This window comes from Apteryx rowi, unplaced genomic scaffold, assembly GCF_003343035.1.
Source record: "Apteryx rowi isolate R43461 unplaced genomic scaffold, aptRow1 scaffold_13, whole genome shotgun sequence".
Taxonomy (NCBI): Eukaryota; Metazoa; Chordata; class Aves; order Apterygiformes; family Apterygidae; genus Apteryx; species Apteryx rowi.
The window spans coordinates 1,367,759-1,384,609 of record NW_020447530.1 but is presented as its reverse complement, the minus strand read 5'-3'; the positions used below and the strand labels follow the sequence as shown (position 1 = coordinate 1,384,609).

Below are 16,851 nucleotides of genomic sequence, written 5' to 3'. Positions count from 1 at the left end.
TGCACTCAAAAAAACCCAAACAAACGTTTCTTCCCCAATCTGAAGAGCATGTCAAATTACTCTGAGTAGTGACTATGGGATGGAAGGAAAAGATTGTGAAGCAGAGCCATTAAGTCCTGCTGCAACTGTTTCAGATCCACGGGGACTAAGGACAGGATTTGAGATGCAAACAGCTCCTGCGAGCTGTGACAGAAATCAGCACAGGTTGCTTGGGACCAAGCTGGGAAGATCACAGAAATCCAAGCAAATGCAATACCTGTGCTTCTCACGTAATTAATATTGCAGCGGTGTCAGTTTGTACCGGTGCGGACAGCGTGGATACAGTTCCACCTCCCCACAAACGCTGAAAACATCAGGCCTGTCCGTGCAGCGGTCCTATACCAGTGCTGCTAATTAGTATTTCTCAAACATTAGGGACATTTGAGCAGCAGAGGGAGCGACAATTCTTTAGCATGTACTGGGCACAGCGGCAGGGATCAGCACAAGCTCACTCACGTACACGAGCGCATCTTGGAGCATCACCGAAGATCCATGCGGCTGAGAAACAGCAGTGCAGAGCACACAGCTACGCTGCCGGCAGATTATTCAGTGGGCCCATAATAAATAACAATAAAGGGACATGCTAGAATAGGTCTGCTGGACAAGTCTCATGAGTCACAGAAGGGACAGATTTTAAAAGGTATTAACTATTTCAACTATTTCCTAAGAAATTCGCATGTTGACTGGCAAACTCAAGACATTGAGTCATTGAATAGATGCARCGGGCCCAAATTATCACTAGTGGATTTCCGCTTGCAGGAGAGACGATCTGCCAAGCCTAATGGCAAACGTGTCTGTGTTACGTCTGTGTTAAACAGAGGAAGGTGAGACCACACTCATCCAGCTTCACACCAGATTGTCTCATTTTACCCAAGAACGACTGAATTCCAAGACAGCCAAAACACACTGAAGTATCAAAGACAAATTTCAACAAACCTGGAAGACTAAGGAAACTCACAATCAAATGAACCCTTCAGTAATAAAGTTATTAGATATTCTGGGCCCTTTGCTATAACCAAAGAACGAACTATTATTTAACTCTGACATGAAATTTAAACTTAGGTTTAGATAGTGAGAACAGAAACTGTATAAATGCCTATAATTCCTGCCTTGGTACTACATGATGATTTCAGCACTCAGAAAAAGAAGGTAAATTCACGTATGTCTGGAAGAAACACAGGAAGGGTGTTTCGGCATGGATATTTATTGCTTCATTAGCTTCTATCAATCACTCTTATCTTATTGAAGACCTGCTGTACTGATGACAGTCACAAAATTTAAGTCAGCAAATACTTATTCTCTTCTGGCACTTAAAAAAAAAAACAAAACAAAACTCCATCAGTTCCCAAAAGCGTGTAAACTCATATTCAAACCAACCTCTTCTTGGTCCACTTCCTTGTCGTCAACATTTAGCTCTGAAAGATCGGCTGCAAGCTTCCGACCCACTTCGTTCATCCACACGTCCTCACATTCCTCGTTTCTCCACTTAGCCACGTTGAATTCAATCTTATCCGGCAAGGGGCTGGCGACGCGGGGTATGGGGGGGACCGGTCTGGTCCCGTTCAGGCCTCTCYGGGAAGCTGGGTGTCTCACCAAGGCCGGTTTCAGCTGCAGAGGAGAATGTTTCTCCTGCAAATTCTCCCCTGGGTAAGACACAACCACACGTGAGCCCCTGATTCATCCACCTATGTGCATACGCATATGCGCAGATATACACCTACGCACACAGACAGAATTAGACTTCTTACATGAACGGTAAATAATCATTTCCTATCCAACTGTGTTTTTACACCATGCATAATTTGAAAAACTTTCAACATTTCTCCTCCAGCATCTATTTTCCAAAGGCACCAAAACTAATTTCTGAATACTTACTCATGCACGTTTTCCGATATTTAATTTTACAAAGCAGTTAAAATAGTACCAGACATGCCTTCTTGCATGGCTTTTTCTATAACTTCCTGACTACTTTTTTCATCTCTCTGCATTTTAAGCTCAGATACCATTCACTCCTGCTTTTAGTGTCTTTTTTACAAAATATAAATGAGTCTATTTCATGCATGTGCATACCAACTTCTACTTAGTACCTTTAAAAAGTACTGAAATTTATCTTTCTTAATTCAGAAAAAAGAAGAATGGCACCCTAGCAAACTCTGCTGTAAGCTGTGTAACAACAATAAAGTTATTCTAAAGAGATGGGAAAAAAAAATGAAAACCATATGGAAAATACACAGAAAATCAGCAAGCGATGAACACAAATCTCCAGGGTAAAATTATATGCATTCAAGGAACAGACAACTTCCAAAGAACTAATTCAGAGAATTTCTACACACACACAGAAATATGGGTTTCAATTAAGATGAAATTTAAAACTGATTTCTTTAAACTACTGCAAAACTTTGTGTGGAAAGTCTTGCTTTGCTAAACCACCTCTGCTTCATGAATGATTAGGAATCTGTTTAAGCTAAGCTGATAGTAAAGCTATTCTTAACTTTAAATAAGATTTCCTTTAAYAAGTATTTGAACCAATTTAGCTACGCGTATTTGAAAAATTGTGATTAAATAAGTTTAAAAACTATTTCAAGTTAACCAATGTGTACATGAGGTTTTCAAAGACAGAGGAAATCAGATCATAAACAGTTAGTTGTCAAGGTAAATTGAGATGAGATTAGCATAGATTCCACTCATTAGAGATGTAGCTGTTTGTAACCAGATTTTAAAGAGCTATTCCGAGAGCTAGTAATTTGATACATAAGTTTCCAAATAMAAATAAAAAGGTGAAAAGGCAAAATGCAATGAGTAATATTTTTTACAAAGGCATTAATGAGAGTACTGGAGGTAACAGGTCTTATTTTATTGGCCTTCTTTGAAAGTGCTAGATTTTGGGGGTTGTTTTTATTTTATTTTGATGGCAAACTGTTCACTGATATGTTATCAATAAGAAAAGTGGCATTGTTGCATATTATACTTTATCCCACATATTTAAAAGACAGAAGCAACGAAACATGCCAGTATATAAAACTACTAAATCACGAACATCTCATTTTTTTAAAAGAAGCCTCTAGTGGTACGACTACTAAAGTGCAAGGTATAAAAATCTCACAGTTGGGACACTGCGTAATTCCAAATTTACCTGCCACCGCAGGTTGTTTGTCCAGCTTCTGTGGTCACTCAAAGTACAAACCTGAAATCAGTTTTCAGTGCACGTGGCATCACTCCTACCTGCACTGTCTCCTGACTTCTGACCGAGGAGCTTCCTCTGCGAACCAGGCTTAGGCAGCCCTTCGAAGCTCTTGAGCGGCCAGGAGTTGGAGAAGTTAACGGTATTGTCTTGCGACTTCTTCGGAGAGTCAGCGGGAGGGGAGACGTGCTTCGGACTGTTTCGGGGGGACGACAGAGGATAGGACGGCAGGATGAAGGCCCCCTGACTTGCACTAGGACCTTGAAAGGACAACGCGTGCTCTGCTTGACTGCAGAAGGTTCTCTGCGTCTTGCCGGAAAAATTTAGGCTGGCACAAACTGAGTAAAGAAAGAAGGAACAGTATTTAGGATACTTAGCCTCTGTGACATCTCTTATAATAATAATTTACAATGAAATAATACACTCTCTGGACGATAAAAAAAATGAAGGTCAGCATTTAACCCAAGTGACAAACTCACTTTTGAAACTAGAAGCAAGCGGTGCCTGAAACAGCAGCACCCTGGTATCTGTCTGGTAAAGCCGCACAGAGAGCGCCGAGCAGTCGTCAGCTAACAACGGGTTTCAGAGACCAAATTAAAACAAGGATATGAGCGTGAAAAGCTTTACCCGCACCAACAGTGTCTCTGCAGGACACCTCCCTCCAGCCGCCGTCCTCCGAGGAAGCGACAGACCTTTGCCTCCGCTTGCGCACGCCCGTGTTAAGGCGCTTTCAGCCCTGCACCTCTGCTGCCCTCTCCACGTTAGAGAGGACCAAAAGAAGCGTATTAGCTAGTGCCAGAGAGGCAAGACTCGGACCTGGCCCCTGCTGCTAAGCAGGCCGGACTGATCTGATACATACTATTAACAGGACCCCAAAAATCAGGTTTTCAAGAAAAGTTCAGATTCAGATATCAGCCAGATATCAAAAAAAGGTGTGGGTTGCAAATTAAATAATTATGAGTGAAAAAGAGCACTGAGGTGCTACCACTTCTGTATAAGTATGAAACAACATGTTAGTAATAGTTTAAATAATCTAACACAGAAGAAAAAAGACATGCCCAAAGTAACATGCACCCATTTATAATACAGCTACAATCCATGTACCTTTGTCCTGCTGACAGTTATTTAATCCTAAAAATTGCAAATCCGAATCCACACTACCACTCCTCCCATGTATCTGTGTGTATCCAAGTTGTCCGCATTTCCCTGAAATATGCGGCTGATGAGAGCCCATAGCACCTTTCAAAAGGAAAACAAATAACTAGATAAATACTTAACGTATGGTAGTTAACTCAAAATATACCATAACAGTTAATAGTGAATTAAGACTCTTTTTCTAACCTGCCATGTAAAATCTAAGTAGTTTGAAAGTTTTTAATGCTTCATTCAAGAGTTTCTAAGCAACCCCAGCACACTGTTCATAGGCACAAGCTAGTAAAACGGCTGCTCGTTCGTCCAGGGCCTCGTTCCAACTCCCAGAGTTGAAGGGGGCCAAAAGAAAAAAAACAGAACAATCACTTCTTTCAGTATATGACCATAAAGGGAAGACAACACCTCAAAACCCCAAAACACGGCAAGTTTCTTTAGCATGACGTCACTCCGAGCACAACAGCAAGGAACCTTTGCGTCCCACACGTCAGCGCTCCCCAAACACGGCACAGTGTGTAACACGCTGCCAAGCACRGAGAATAAATCAAGTCTGGTCTTGCCCGGCTTCTCACATGCCTTTTTGCTATTAAGATACAAATCACTGAGTCTACAYTGGTAGCATAAATTAAATATAGCACTAAACCTCCAGCCTCTTACAGAACTGGTTTTGAAAAACACAAACCTTTTTACCCTTTAAAGCAGTCTTCAAAGCTCGCTCTTCAGAGAGCTTTCTACCCTAACAGATTATATGAAGCAAAAAAGAGAAAATATACAAACTGAGAACAGGTATGCACTTACCGGCTCTCCTGAAGAGCCTACAACACACAAATGTCACCTTCCCTACAGCTGTTTATATAACCACATTATTTCCTTTTGGTCATGCCTTAAATGGCCAAATTACATTAAACGCTGTGAAAACACAGCGCTGTCTGCAAAGTGCTGATTTACAACCTCTCTTGGATCTATCTAAACCAATGAATATCTGTGTGCGTAAAGCAGGACTGGAAAACTGTGCTTCGAGTTTTCGGATGATATATGCCTCTCCAAGAGCACGAACGAAGCATCCCAGTTCRCTTCAGCTGGAGACAGTCCTGTGCTGATTCCTCAATTACTTGTAGTAAATGAAAATAAATATTAAAACTAATAATCAACAAATGAGAAATCATGTCCATTAAGCTACAAATTTATGTTCAAGTTCTTCTAAATCTACTTCCTAAACGACAGATACCACCTCCTTAATCAAACGCTCCTCCGTGTTAATACTTACCAGCACAAACAGAAGAATGCTCCAAGCTAAAATCTATACTATTCTGAAATAAATTCCTTGATGGTCTTTTTCTACTAAAAAATAACTCGTCACTGACTGGCATTCCTTGAGAGGGCCTTAACTTTGGAGACTGAAGGAAGTCACTGGGTGGAGAGAACTGTAAGAAAAGAGAAAATAAAGAAATACGTATGCATGCGAACACAAAGTTCAACCCTTTTCTTTACAAACTCCCGAATTACGCAAGCAACCTTGTCGTCTAGACCCCACCACTGCCCATAACTGTCTCCGTTTACACTAAAATGACACAAACCACTGTCAAGACTGATGGAGAAACAGAACTTTCTTTCCTACCACTTAGAAAACGGAAAGCAGCAGAACGGGTGTGGACATGAACCCCCCGCAGGAGCAGATCCGGTCCATCGTGCCCAAACCCCAGCTCTACCCTTGCTGCGTGAAGGGCGCGAGAAGCCGGCCGAGACTCCAGCAGAAGACGCCGAGCGTGGTTGCAGCAGCCCGCCCCGCTGCGGTCCCCTCCACGGCACCGCCGTGGCCACCGCAAGGGGCTGCAAAACCCTCGGGAGAGGCCGGGGTCTCGGCTCCCGGACCAGACCGCACAAGAGCAGGCGCTGAGCTGTGCAGCTYGCAGAGCTCCAAGGTCTTCGCTTCCCAACACCGTGCGGTTTAAGATCCAATTTCATCACGACAAAATGACTCGGTGGCAAGAGGAGCAGAGAGGAAAYGAACCCTTCTGGCCTGTACGAACTCTTACAACCACTGTATGTATCAGAACCGACATTACAACCAGCGGGTCAGGTGGAAGGATCAAGACCTCCTTTCCCAAACGTGCAGGTTAGGCTTTACTAAAAGAACAAACACAGAGCCAGAAGTCAAGCTACAGGCGGATACTCAATAACAACGAAATAAAAAGAGTGAGAAATAACTACCTAAACTCAAAACACTACTCAAAGTTTTAAAAACTGTGTTTCTAATTCTAYTTTCCATCATTAAACTGTTTCACCTAACGTTTTATTAGAAGATTGGCAAGACAAGGYATGAAGCCTTCCACTGCCCTGAAACCAAGCGCAAGCTGTTGCAGCACGGCCAAGAGAACAGCCCCAAAAGTCACATCTCTCACAAAAAAAGTAAGCGTTTTTTCAAACTTCATAATTTAGCATGAGCCCAATGGTTCATCAATACTAATTACTAAGGCTTTGTTAATAAAGCGCAGTTTATTTTTAAATGCAAAACATTTTGATGAACATTTTCTTTTCACAGCTATCCAATACTTCAAGCAGTTTAAGTGTTAAAAAACCTTTTAGTTGGATTCCAGTTCCCATTCAAATATGTGTTAACACTACTCACATTCCAAAAAGAAAAAATAACCTGACTTGTACCATTCACCGTATTTAAAAATTAAAAAATAAAATTTTGAGTAAGTACATTAAGCTACATTTAAATAGCCAACAGCTGCTTAAACAACGGTTGTGAAAAAGCATGTTGCAGATTTAGTCTAAAAGCTGTATTTGGTAAAATTAGTAGCTTGTAATGAGAATACACTATAGTTAAAGGAAAATTCTGAAAAAATATAAATACTTAGCAAAATAAAGACCATGCTTCAAATAAAGGTTTCTTGCTTTCTGATATGAATATTAAAATCAGCAATTTAAGCCATGTCAAGGCTAAAWTAATCAACTCCGTTCTCCCCTGTCATGGGGAAGGCTCCACACAGAGGTCAAAATGCAAGTCCAAACAGAACTGGAAATATTTGTTCGATATTTGAAAGACCTACATTATGTTAAGGCTAAAAGCCACCGCACCGGCAGCCTTGGTGGGGAGGAACGGCCTGGTGGCACACGCCGCCCCAGCACAGTCGCAAGCCACTTCTGCGCTCTGCCAAACGCTCAGGGCACCGGTAGGAATCTCACGGTAATTTAACACATTACAACGTCTTGCAAGTTAAATGACACGGTAGAATAAAGAGCAGCTAAATTCTCTGATTTACTGGTGTGGAACAAATGGGGTTTCACCAAAGCATCCCAAAATAAACCATGCCCAGAATTTAAACCTTCAAGTGGCACAGTCATGAAATAAGTAGCATGCCTATGAACATACTGTGTTTTTAAATCATTACTGTATTTACTTGGTCACAAATATCCTAGAAAGAGCATCCTTTTTTATCGTTACAGAATACATACAAAAACCTTTAAGAGTCTCTACAAAACCCTCAGAGCCCTTCCAATTAAAGATGATCCACAACATACGTTAACAAGGTAGCGCTACAAGCCAGAAGTTGTTAAATCTCCATTCCTGAACAATGAAACTCCGCTTGAAATAACAAAGTTCAGGATTCAAAGTTTTAAGTTAGGTATTTTTAATTTTGCACTAATAATGACCTCTCCCTTGAAAATGAAAATAATAACTCATACCTGGTCCCCGTCAGCAATAAAGAAAGAAGCAAAGCAGTAATATGACTATTTTAATTTAGTGCTTTAAAAAACACCCCTGGTTCACCCAGGGAGAGCTGCTTATCTCGGTACTGACCACCAAGGTGCGCATCCCCAGGGACGCACAGYCTCTTGAACTGAAACAGCCTGGTTGTTCTTGGGAGGTTTTTGTGGTTGACCAGCAAAAATGTTGTCTTTACTTACAAAAACGCATGTTCCAACATATTGTCACGTGCTCTAAATTCATCAAATATGATTAAAGGGTCATCCATATAACAGTCCCAGATCTCTCACCTGAAGGATCCAAAGGAATCCCACTGAAAAGCTCAAAAGCTTCAAACTAAAATAACAGCATCTACATCCCAGGAGCAAAGCGCTAATGTAGGACTGGACTTTTCCAGCAGGTTTCAGAGACTATTAGATTCTCCCTTAAACTGTTAGTGGACGACTGCTTAGTTTCAAGCTTTGGACAGTGAGGGCAACCTTAAGAAGCCTGGACACCAAAGGGATCTGTCTGGATCCCGTTTCTAGTGAAAACCACCGAGGGAGGCCAGCAGGTAAGAAATGCCTCCGTCAGATGAGGGCAGGAAATCTCGACACTAGGAAGAACCAGAGAGGGTTTGGACGGCTGAACATGCATTAAGAGCAATGGCTTAAATCCCAACAGTAGTAATGATACGCTCTCTTTTCATCTTCAGGGTTCCCTGAAGGACACCAGTAAAGAAGGTGCAGCAGTTAAGTGGTTTGTTGGAGGTTATTATAACTCAGGATAAAAGAGGAGATGAGAAGTCCGGATTCCTGGTTCTGTGATCAGGCTGTCGGAGCACATCATGTTCAATCTGCACATATCTCAGTCTGGAAAGAAATGCATTCCTTAATGCAAAGTAAGCGAAAAGCGCTTAACTCTTATTTTTCCATACAGACAAAACAACGTATGCAGAAAGAGCCAGTTAGACACCAGTAACAYGATTGTACAGCTTTGCTCAGTTGTTCAAATTGCAGCTATAGGAATAAAAACTGTCTGCTTTCTTGTACACAAATTATAATTACAGACGTTAAAAATTTGCTGAACRCAGGCACACAGGGTGGTGGCAAATAAGAAAAGCAAACCTAAAGTTGCCAGATTTTTCACTGAAAATAGATGGCAGATCCCGGCAAACAGAATTCTCCAAGGATTCAATTTCATTTCATTCCCACTCGTAGCAGTGGTGCTAGGAACCATCTGAATCCATACACCAAAAGAAGCGTTTACTTGGTTACCAGAACGCAGCCCTTGCGCCGGACCCCTCGCTGACCGAGGTCACACGTCACTGGCGAGCTGCACTGGGCGAGCTGGAAGGTCCATCTTAGCAAATGTCCTTTCCCCAACAGTGACCAAGCATAGCACAAACATACAACGGCATTTCCCCAAATACTCTCTTAGCCTCCACAAAATCGTGGCTCATCTCCCAGAGACTTCCACTTCCACGTACAACGAAAGAACAGGTTCTATCACACAAATGGGTCGACCTCCACTGTCCTTTAATCCTTGTTATCCTCTGTGGAAAACAAGACTCTCTGTTTCATAAAACTAATTTCACAGACCATTTCAAACACTCGCTTTGGTCTTGACAAAACCCAGCTATTAAGCTGTCCAGTTAATTTTTAGATTAGCAGGTAAAAGAACTCCACACGCATCACCAAATAATGAAGTTACGTGAAAGTACGTGTAGCTCACCTACACCTTATGACTCTCAACTACTGACACTGGATAAAACCTCAGTAAAATGCTCAAATGCTGTGCTTTTCCCCTGAGGGCACGGCTTTCCGCAGTGGGGACGGCGGTCCGCAATGTCTATGTTTTACAGGGGAAAAAGCCATGAGCTAACTTTTATCCTGCAAGAATTACTGCCCATGCTACGTACCCGATGCAGCACACGCAGTTTTCAGTGTAAATGCAGAAACACTTCTCTACCAAAAGACTGATCAGGAACTCAAAGCGTAGCATTAGCTTATTCAGCAGCAATTGTTTTGCTTCTTCATGCTTCCAGGAGTTTAATAATATTTACAGAACAAGTAGCATTTAGATGTTTTTAAAACCGCTTCTGTACCCCAAGCTTCAGACAGTGTTTTTATTCTGATAGTTTACCTAAATTGGAATTATAAGAGATCACAGTTAAAAGGGAGCAGAGCGGGTGGGGACTGCTAACAAAGTAAGATGCTGTGATGTTCCTAAACTGACTTGTGCGACCTCTCAAGAACAGCACGACAAGCTGGGAAACTATTTGAGAATGTGACACGTTTGGATGCAGCAGGTTAACTTCGATTACTCAAAATGAGCACCTAAAAGACTAGTAAGATCGTATCAAGTCCTAAAGAAAATAATATAAATATTTATTTCGGGATAGGATCTGGTTCCATTCAGATTGGAATTGTTTACATCTTCCAAGGCTTAAACCAAGGAATCAGAGCAGGCCTGATACATCAGCGGCTCCAGGAAGAGAACATTAACTTCAGCAAATTCAGACTTTATACATTTAATTTACAGATAGCAAACTGAATGTGACAAGCGCGGCTCTGCCAGCTCGGGGCGAGAAAAGAACTGGACTTTACTGAACTACAAGCGAAGGAAAAAATCTACGGGGTTATGCACTTTATTAAATCTCTTTTTGCAAATATTTAACCTCTCTGACAAACAGCGTTCCACGGATGCCGTTACAAGGTTCCTACCAGTATATGCTCCAGAATGTAAATTTGCAGGTGTTCAGACCGATTGATGCAATATCCTTAATTCAGGTAGGGACCAGGAAAGCTGCAGCCTACGGATGCAAAGCAAGTGGTGAGAACAACCAGTGAGGGCCAGGAAGCCAGGCCGATTAGAAGCCGCTTTCGAAGCGGCTAGAGTTAAAGGGCAGAGTTTGTCCTGCAGCTTTGACAGATGTGCGCAGCCGTCAAGGAGGAGACCTGCAAGAGGCACGGCGAATTATGCTTAATTTGGCGAACTCGAGTTTTGCTTTCAGAAAGAAAACTGGAAAGCTGAGGTGCTATGAACAGCTATAGCTCTTGCTTCTTGGATATAAAGCTCTGAAGCGTGAAATTGTCCCATTTAACCAACCGTCAAAATAAACAAGAGGCGCAGATTAAGCAAACACTGGTGTAAGTGTTTTCTGTCACAACCTCTAAGGGCTGTGCACTACCCGATCCGCGAGCGCCCGTCCCGGAGGGGCACCCGCGCGCGGCACAGCGTGTCTGAGCTGTGCCGCCGGTGCCGGCCCCGCTGGGCGCAGAGCCCTGGGCCAGCAGCGTCGCGGGGGCAAGAGCATCTGTCCTGCCGCGCTCGCGACCTCTCCGGGCCTCTGGTGGCGTTCGCCGCTCCGCTTGCGTTTCCTCCTGCGAGGAGGACTCAGCTCCGAGCTCAGGGCAAAGGCATTCCCRGGAATTTGCGGCGGTCACGGTTCGAGCGTCTGCGACCAGACCGTCTCACTGATAGGTCTGCAAGTCTGCACTGATAGGTGCTTTATCTACATTACATTTTTAGTACATATTAACTTATGCACGTCTAACCCCACATCTTATCAGATCAGCAAAGTCTAGACATGGCCTTGGACAATCACTGTATCACATGCCCCTAAAAATACTACTAAAAAATACTTTTAAACATTAAGCTAGTTTCATGCATCCTTTCAGCCACAAAATGACTCCAGAAGTTAATTTTTAAACAAATTCATCTCAAAGGAATGTCTGAATTAATAATTACTTTTTTACAGTTACATGAACAGGTCAGCTACCCAAATTTTCTGCATGACATGCCTTATTAAAAGCAGCCAGTTATAAAAGGCATACTGGGGGCTGCTTTTTTCCCCCCCCCCCTCTCTTTGGTTGCCTAATGCCCCAAGGTAAATAGCTTTATTTCCACAGCATACAGCCATTTCTCTCAGTTAACAAGGAATGTCTTCAGGTACAGGAAACACCGTCCAAGCTTAGGCCCCACATAAGCAAATATAGTGTCTTGAGGGAAAACACAGTTCGCCCACTTGCATCCTAGACACRCTCCACAGGACAGGAGTCACCTCTGCAACAGAACAAGTACTGCCGAGAACTGGACAAATGTCCGACTCGGAACCAGGGACGGTGCCCAGCCCTGCAGGGCTTTACAGCCCGCTCAGGCAGATGCAGCCGTAGGATCGGACGAATGAGCAGGAGGTGAAGACAGCATAACAAAGTTGTCAACCTACAGTAACCAGATAAACGCTTYAACACTTAAACCAATCTCGTTGCTTAAACCTCCATTATCGTAAACGGGGATATAGCCAATATGACTCCATTAAGTCTTGGGAGCAAGTCGTCCTATCCTGAATTAGGTACTTGACCGAATAGCCCTCTATACTCCACTGCTTGCCCTGCCTAGGTCTCCACTGACAACGAGACTGCTCAGGCAATGCTGGCGTAGATAACTAAAATGACTCCCACTCCATTTTTCCCCCTACGTGCACAACGACGAGCAGCAGCATTTGCCTTGCTTTCCAACAGAAAGTCTTCATTTCTTCTCGACATCTCTTTTTTAAACCAGGCTGCTCCTTTACCTCACACGGAGTGCAAAGCCATGGTAGCTACATTAAGCCATGCTTACGCCGGAGCAACGTTACAGCCAAACCTCGGCTTTAAGGACAGGGAGGCACAAAGGAATTGCCGGAGCCTGAAAAACCGAGCACCACCCCAGCAGCACACAGGCGTAGCCAGCACCAGCTAAACTGCTGCTGCTGGAGAGCGCGATGGCTACTGCGGACGTCTGTGCAGACTGAACGGGTACGGGACTGAACTCAGAGACAAAGCTACTCCTCGAGCCCGGCGGAGCTTACGTTTGATTCAGTACGCCTTGGAAGAGCTTGGCAGGCAGGCAGCTGTTAACCCAAAATGATTTTTAAAACGACAGCTCCCACCAGCCAGTTTTTTGAAGGACGGTTCTAAAATCTTATGTCTGCCAGCAACACGCTGCTCTTAACTGTCCACTGGTACAGAAATAATTTGCTCTTTCATGTGGATTGAATCAGACTTTTCCAACCCATTGAAAGCAAAACATTCGCTGCTGTATTGTATCAGATGTCAGGCCACTTTCCGTAACTCCGGGAATAAGACTTCTGACAGTCTTTACAGCAGATGAACCGCACCACTGAAGCAGGTCGGTAATACGGGCATGATTTTGGTACTGTGTTCATTTATATCTAAGTCAAAAATGGCAACTTCCAAACGCTACAAAACATGATGCCAAATGTTATTCTTGTCAGTAGTTACCTGCAAGGAAGCACAAAGCTACGTGGAGAGAAGTTACAAAACGATTTCTGGTTTACGGGAGGTTTCTGGTCATTCGATGTCTGTCAGGTAAGCGTGCAAAAGCAGCATCAACATTTTTTCTTTTGGTAGAGTGCAGCTGATGATGTCTTCAAATTCTGACACCTCCAAGTTATCAATCTGCTTTCTACCAACTTAAATATGCAAGAAAACAACATAACGTGGAAGTGAGAGGCAAAGAGAACAAAGTCAGAAAGTAGAGGGGAAAGACGGGAACAGACAGCATTTCCGGGAGGCACAGGATGCCTTAGAAAAACAGGCATTAGAAAGAAAAAAAATAGTTCTTATTTAAAAAGGAATAAATATAGTATGTGATAAACAGTATTTTCTCCCTGTAAAAGCATTTTCACTGCAGTGAAAAGCAAAGTCAGACTGGTTAACTTCAGCTCGAACCCCTGAATAGCAGGAAAGGAAAATAAATTCAGGAAAATAACCTACACTCACATTCACATATAGTTTATGTTCAAAATGTTTTTACCAAATAAAGGCTGAAATTGATTCTGTTCTAATTCTGCAGAAACAGATGCAAATACAAGTTCTACATCTATTCATAAGTAGGAACAAAGTGAAACATTCAGCATAATATACAAGGATGGAAGAAAAAAAAATCATCGCAAAAGGAAAGCGTTAATTTAAGTATTTGCATGATGTTATACAACCGGAAAGGTCTTCCAAGGAGAGGAGAAGAAAAGCTCTCCCCCCACACAGACAGCTTTGGGGACTGAGGGGAAGAGACAAGCCAGGCGGTCAGGAGAGGACAGGGGCCAGTCTGAAGGTCCTTCCATTTTTTCCTGGTGGGCGTTAGGTAAAACGGGTCACTAGAGCCTGCTGCAGTAGCTCCCCGTCTGCACACCCTCGAGAGGAACGCTAGAGACTAACCACCCCCTACGCACTCTTAGCACTGGTAGTTATGGCTGGTTTTCATCCAAATTTTATGAGACGGGGTTTAGACCCATGAAGTTTACACTACACAAATACACCAAAAAGCTTTTATCATATCAGTGTTGAGGATGTTACTTACTAAACAGAGTAACTCATCATCACTGGAATGAAGCTATGAATACGAAGCTACTTCTTCAGGTCAAATTTAAGTTCATGCCCTTCCTAAACGCACTTTACATATGCAACAAAACAGAAGTTATAAACCGATTGCTTCCTCTGCCTCCGTCCAGCAGGAGACTTTGCGCACTCCTCAGTCTACGGGAACAAACGTAACTGCGTGTGCAGAAAAGGTTAAAAAGACGAGAGCCATTTCCACCGCAGCTGTGAGGCCGAGGGGGGACTCTCCCTGCAGCAACCTTCCACCGTTCCCATTCCCTTATTAAGGGACTTTATTAAAACCTAGTCCTCGCTAAACAAGAACGCACAGCACCGTTGATGAACCCAGCCAGCTTGGGAGCAAGTTACTGAGTGACTAAGAACTAAATTCCAAATGCATAAATAATTGCAGTAAGCAAATTATTCTAAACAGATTCTGATTTTCTAACAAGAGCCACTTGCTGAAATTCATTTACTAGAGAACAAGTTATGCTAAATTAAACAACCTGTCCAGTTAAAAAAAACACACCCACGCACCCCAGAGGGTCTTAAACACATGGATATCCACAGCAGATGTCATGGAACAGAGCCACGGCCAAAGCTGAAAGGACCTGAATAATTTTTCAAAAGTCTCTTCTGGTCATGGATGCTGATATGGTCAGTAAGTGGCAAAAGCTAAACTCGGGTCAATCAGAACTACTTTCTCACCCTGTCCTACATTTTTCCTAGTCAAATCAGATTGAGGAACATGAGCCACATGCACATTTGTTAATTCACAGATTTTATTACAGGTCAGTACGCTGCCAAAAAGCACTAGCTTCAGACACGCTCCAGARCTCTGCGTTCAGTGCCTGAAATGAGGCAATTTGCCATTTTTCCTCGAAACAGTGTCTGTATCTAGGAAAATCAAAATTTTTGCTTAATTCTTTGCTGCCTATCAGGTACTCTCCAACATAAATATATAAAATATAAGTAATGTATAAATAATATATGAATACATAAGCTCTGAAATAGTTCCCCCCAGGTTTCTGCTAGCCACTGTCAGAAATAGGTCACTACGGTTAGACATAAGAAGTGCCTGTGGAGCCCATCTAATTTCAAGAACACTGCTTTTGTTAAGTGATAAGTTTTCTGGTTTCTACTAGTGTTAAATCTGTCATAAGGAGATCTTGAATCAGATTTCCCAGATCAATGTATTGGTGGTGATCCATGCGTGTAAAATATTAGCAGTATTAGCCACACCTCGAAATACCTGCCTTTCATCAAGCCTTAGCCAACACCTTCCACACCTTCCCCCGGAACAGCCTTCGGAAGGACAAAGCCCGGGGATCCAGAAGTACCTACCTGCTCCGCGCCCTTTGCGAGAGGCACCTTGTTTCCTGAACCACCTTCCCCGTCTCCAGCACTCTCATTCTCCCAGGGCAGTTTGTTTTTCCCTTTACCCGCACTTAAAACTCTTCTTGGGCACACTGCCGGGTCAGCGCAGGCGCTGTGAGAGCCGGAGTCCTGCACAGCCTCCCTCGCGTGATACCCGCAGTAACTGTGCGCGCTCTGGGACCTGTTGCCGGCCAAGAGCCAGTCCGTGTCCGCTCCGCGGGGTAAGCACGAGCCCCGGCCGTGCCCGGAGGAAGGCAAGGGCACGGCATACTCCACAAAGCCCTGGTCCGTGAGCTTGGGCAAGGTCTTCCTGGCCAGCCTGGCCTGCACGGCGTGCATCACCCCGTCCCCGTCATCCTGGAGCTCCACGGCATCTACAGCCTTGAAGAGAAGGCTGGTTTTGCCCGGGCCCATGCAAGACGCCAACAGGGCAAAAGCCTCCAGGGCAGCATGTCGCACCCGGCGCTTGCTGTCAACCAGCGCCGGGGCCAGGTCGAAAGCCAGCTTGGACAAGTCCAAGTCCTCGCCGGGGTAGGTGAGCAGGGCCACCATGCAGATGTTCACCACCTCCTCGCGGACCCTGGAGTTCTTGTGCTGGAGGTGCTGCCGCTGCAGCAGCAGGCTCAGCACGCGCCGGGGCCCCGCCGCCTCCATGAGCCGCAGCAAGAGGCGGCCGTACTCCTGCCGGATCGCCAGCTTGTTGTCGCCCAGCACTTTAGCCGCAGCCGACACCAGCGGCACCACGAAGGCCTCGACGCGGCGGCCCAGGCGCAGGGCCAGCAGGTGGGTCACCTCCAGGGCGCCCAGCACCACCTTGAAGTTGGAGTCATCCAGCAGCGTGTAGAGGAAGCTGACGAGCCCCAGCAGCGCGGGAGCCGGCGTGGAGGCCACGGCGGCCGCGCTGGCGCCGCCGAGCGCCGCCTTCAGCTCCTGCACGGCCTGCGCGCGGCCGCGGTAGTCCTCCTGGTCCAGCAGGCGGGCGCGCAGCTCCGGCGGCACCAGCCCCAGCTCCAGGCCGGGGCGGCGGG

The 16,851-nt window shown here is 44.4% G+C and overlaps 1 protein-coding gene across 1 annotated transcript in view; it reads right to left on the bottom strand.

Annotated features, from left to right (window-relative positions):
- TOGARAM1 (TOG array regulator of axonemal microtubules 1) overlaps positions 1-16,840 on the bottom strand; it is a gene marked incomplete at its 5' end in the record, with an annotated part of 41,946 nt that extends 25,106 nt beyond the window's left edge. Inside the window, 5 exons of the mRNA XM_026056063.1 lie at positions 1,417-1,682; positions 3,262-3,558; positions 4,325-4,459; positions 5,637-5,793; positions 15,791-16,840. Of these exons, the coding sequence (XP_025911848.1) occupies positions 1,417-1,682; positions 3,262-3,558; positions 4,325-4,459; positions 5,637-5,793; positions 15,791-16,840 (1,905 nt within the window). The remainder of the gene's footprint in view (positions 1-1,416; positions 1,683-3,261; positions 3,559-4,324; positions 4,460-5,636; positions 5,794-15,790) is intronic.
- Positions 16,841-16,851: the final 11 nt, after the last annotated feature.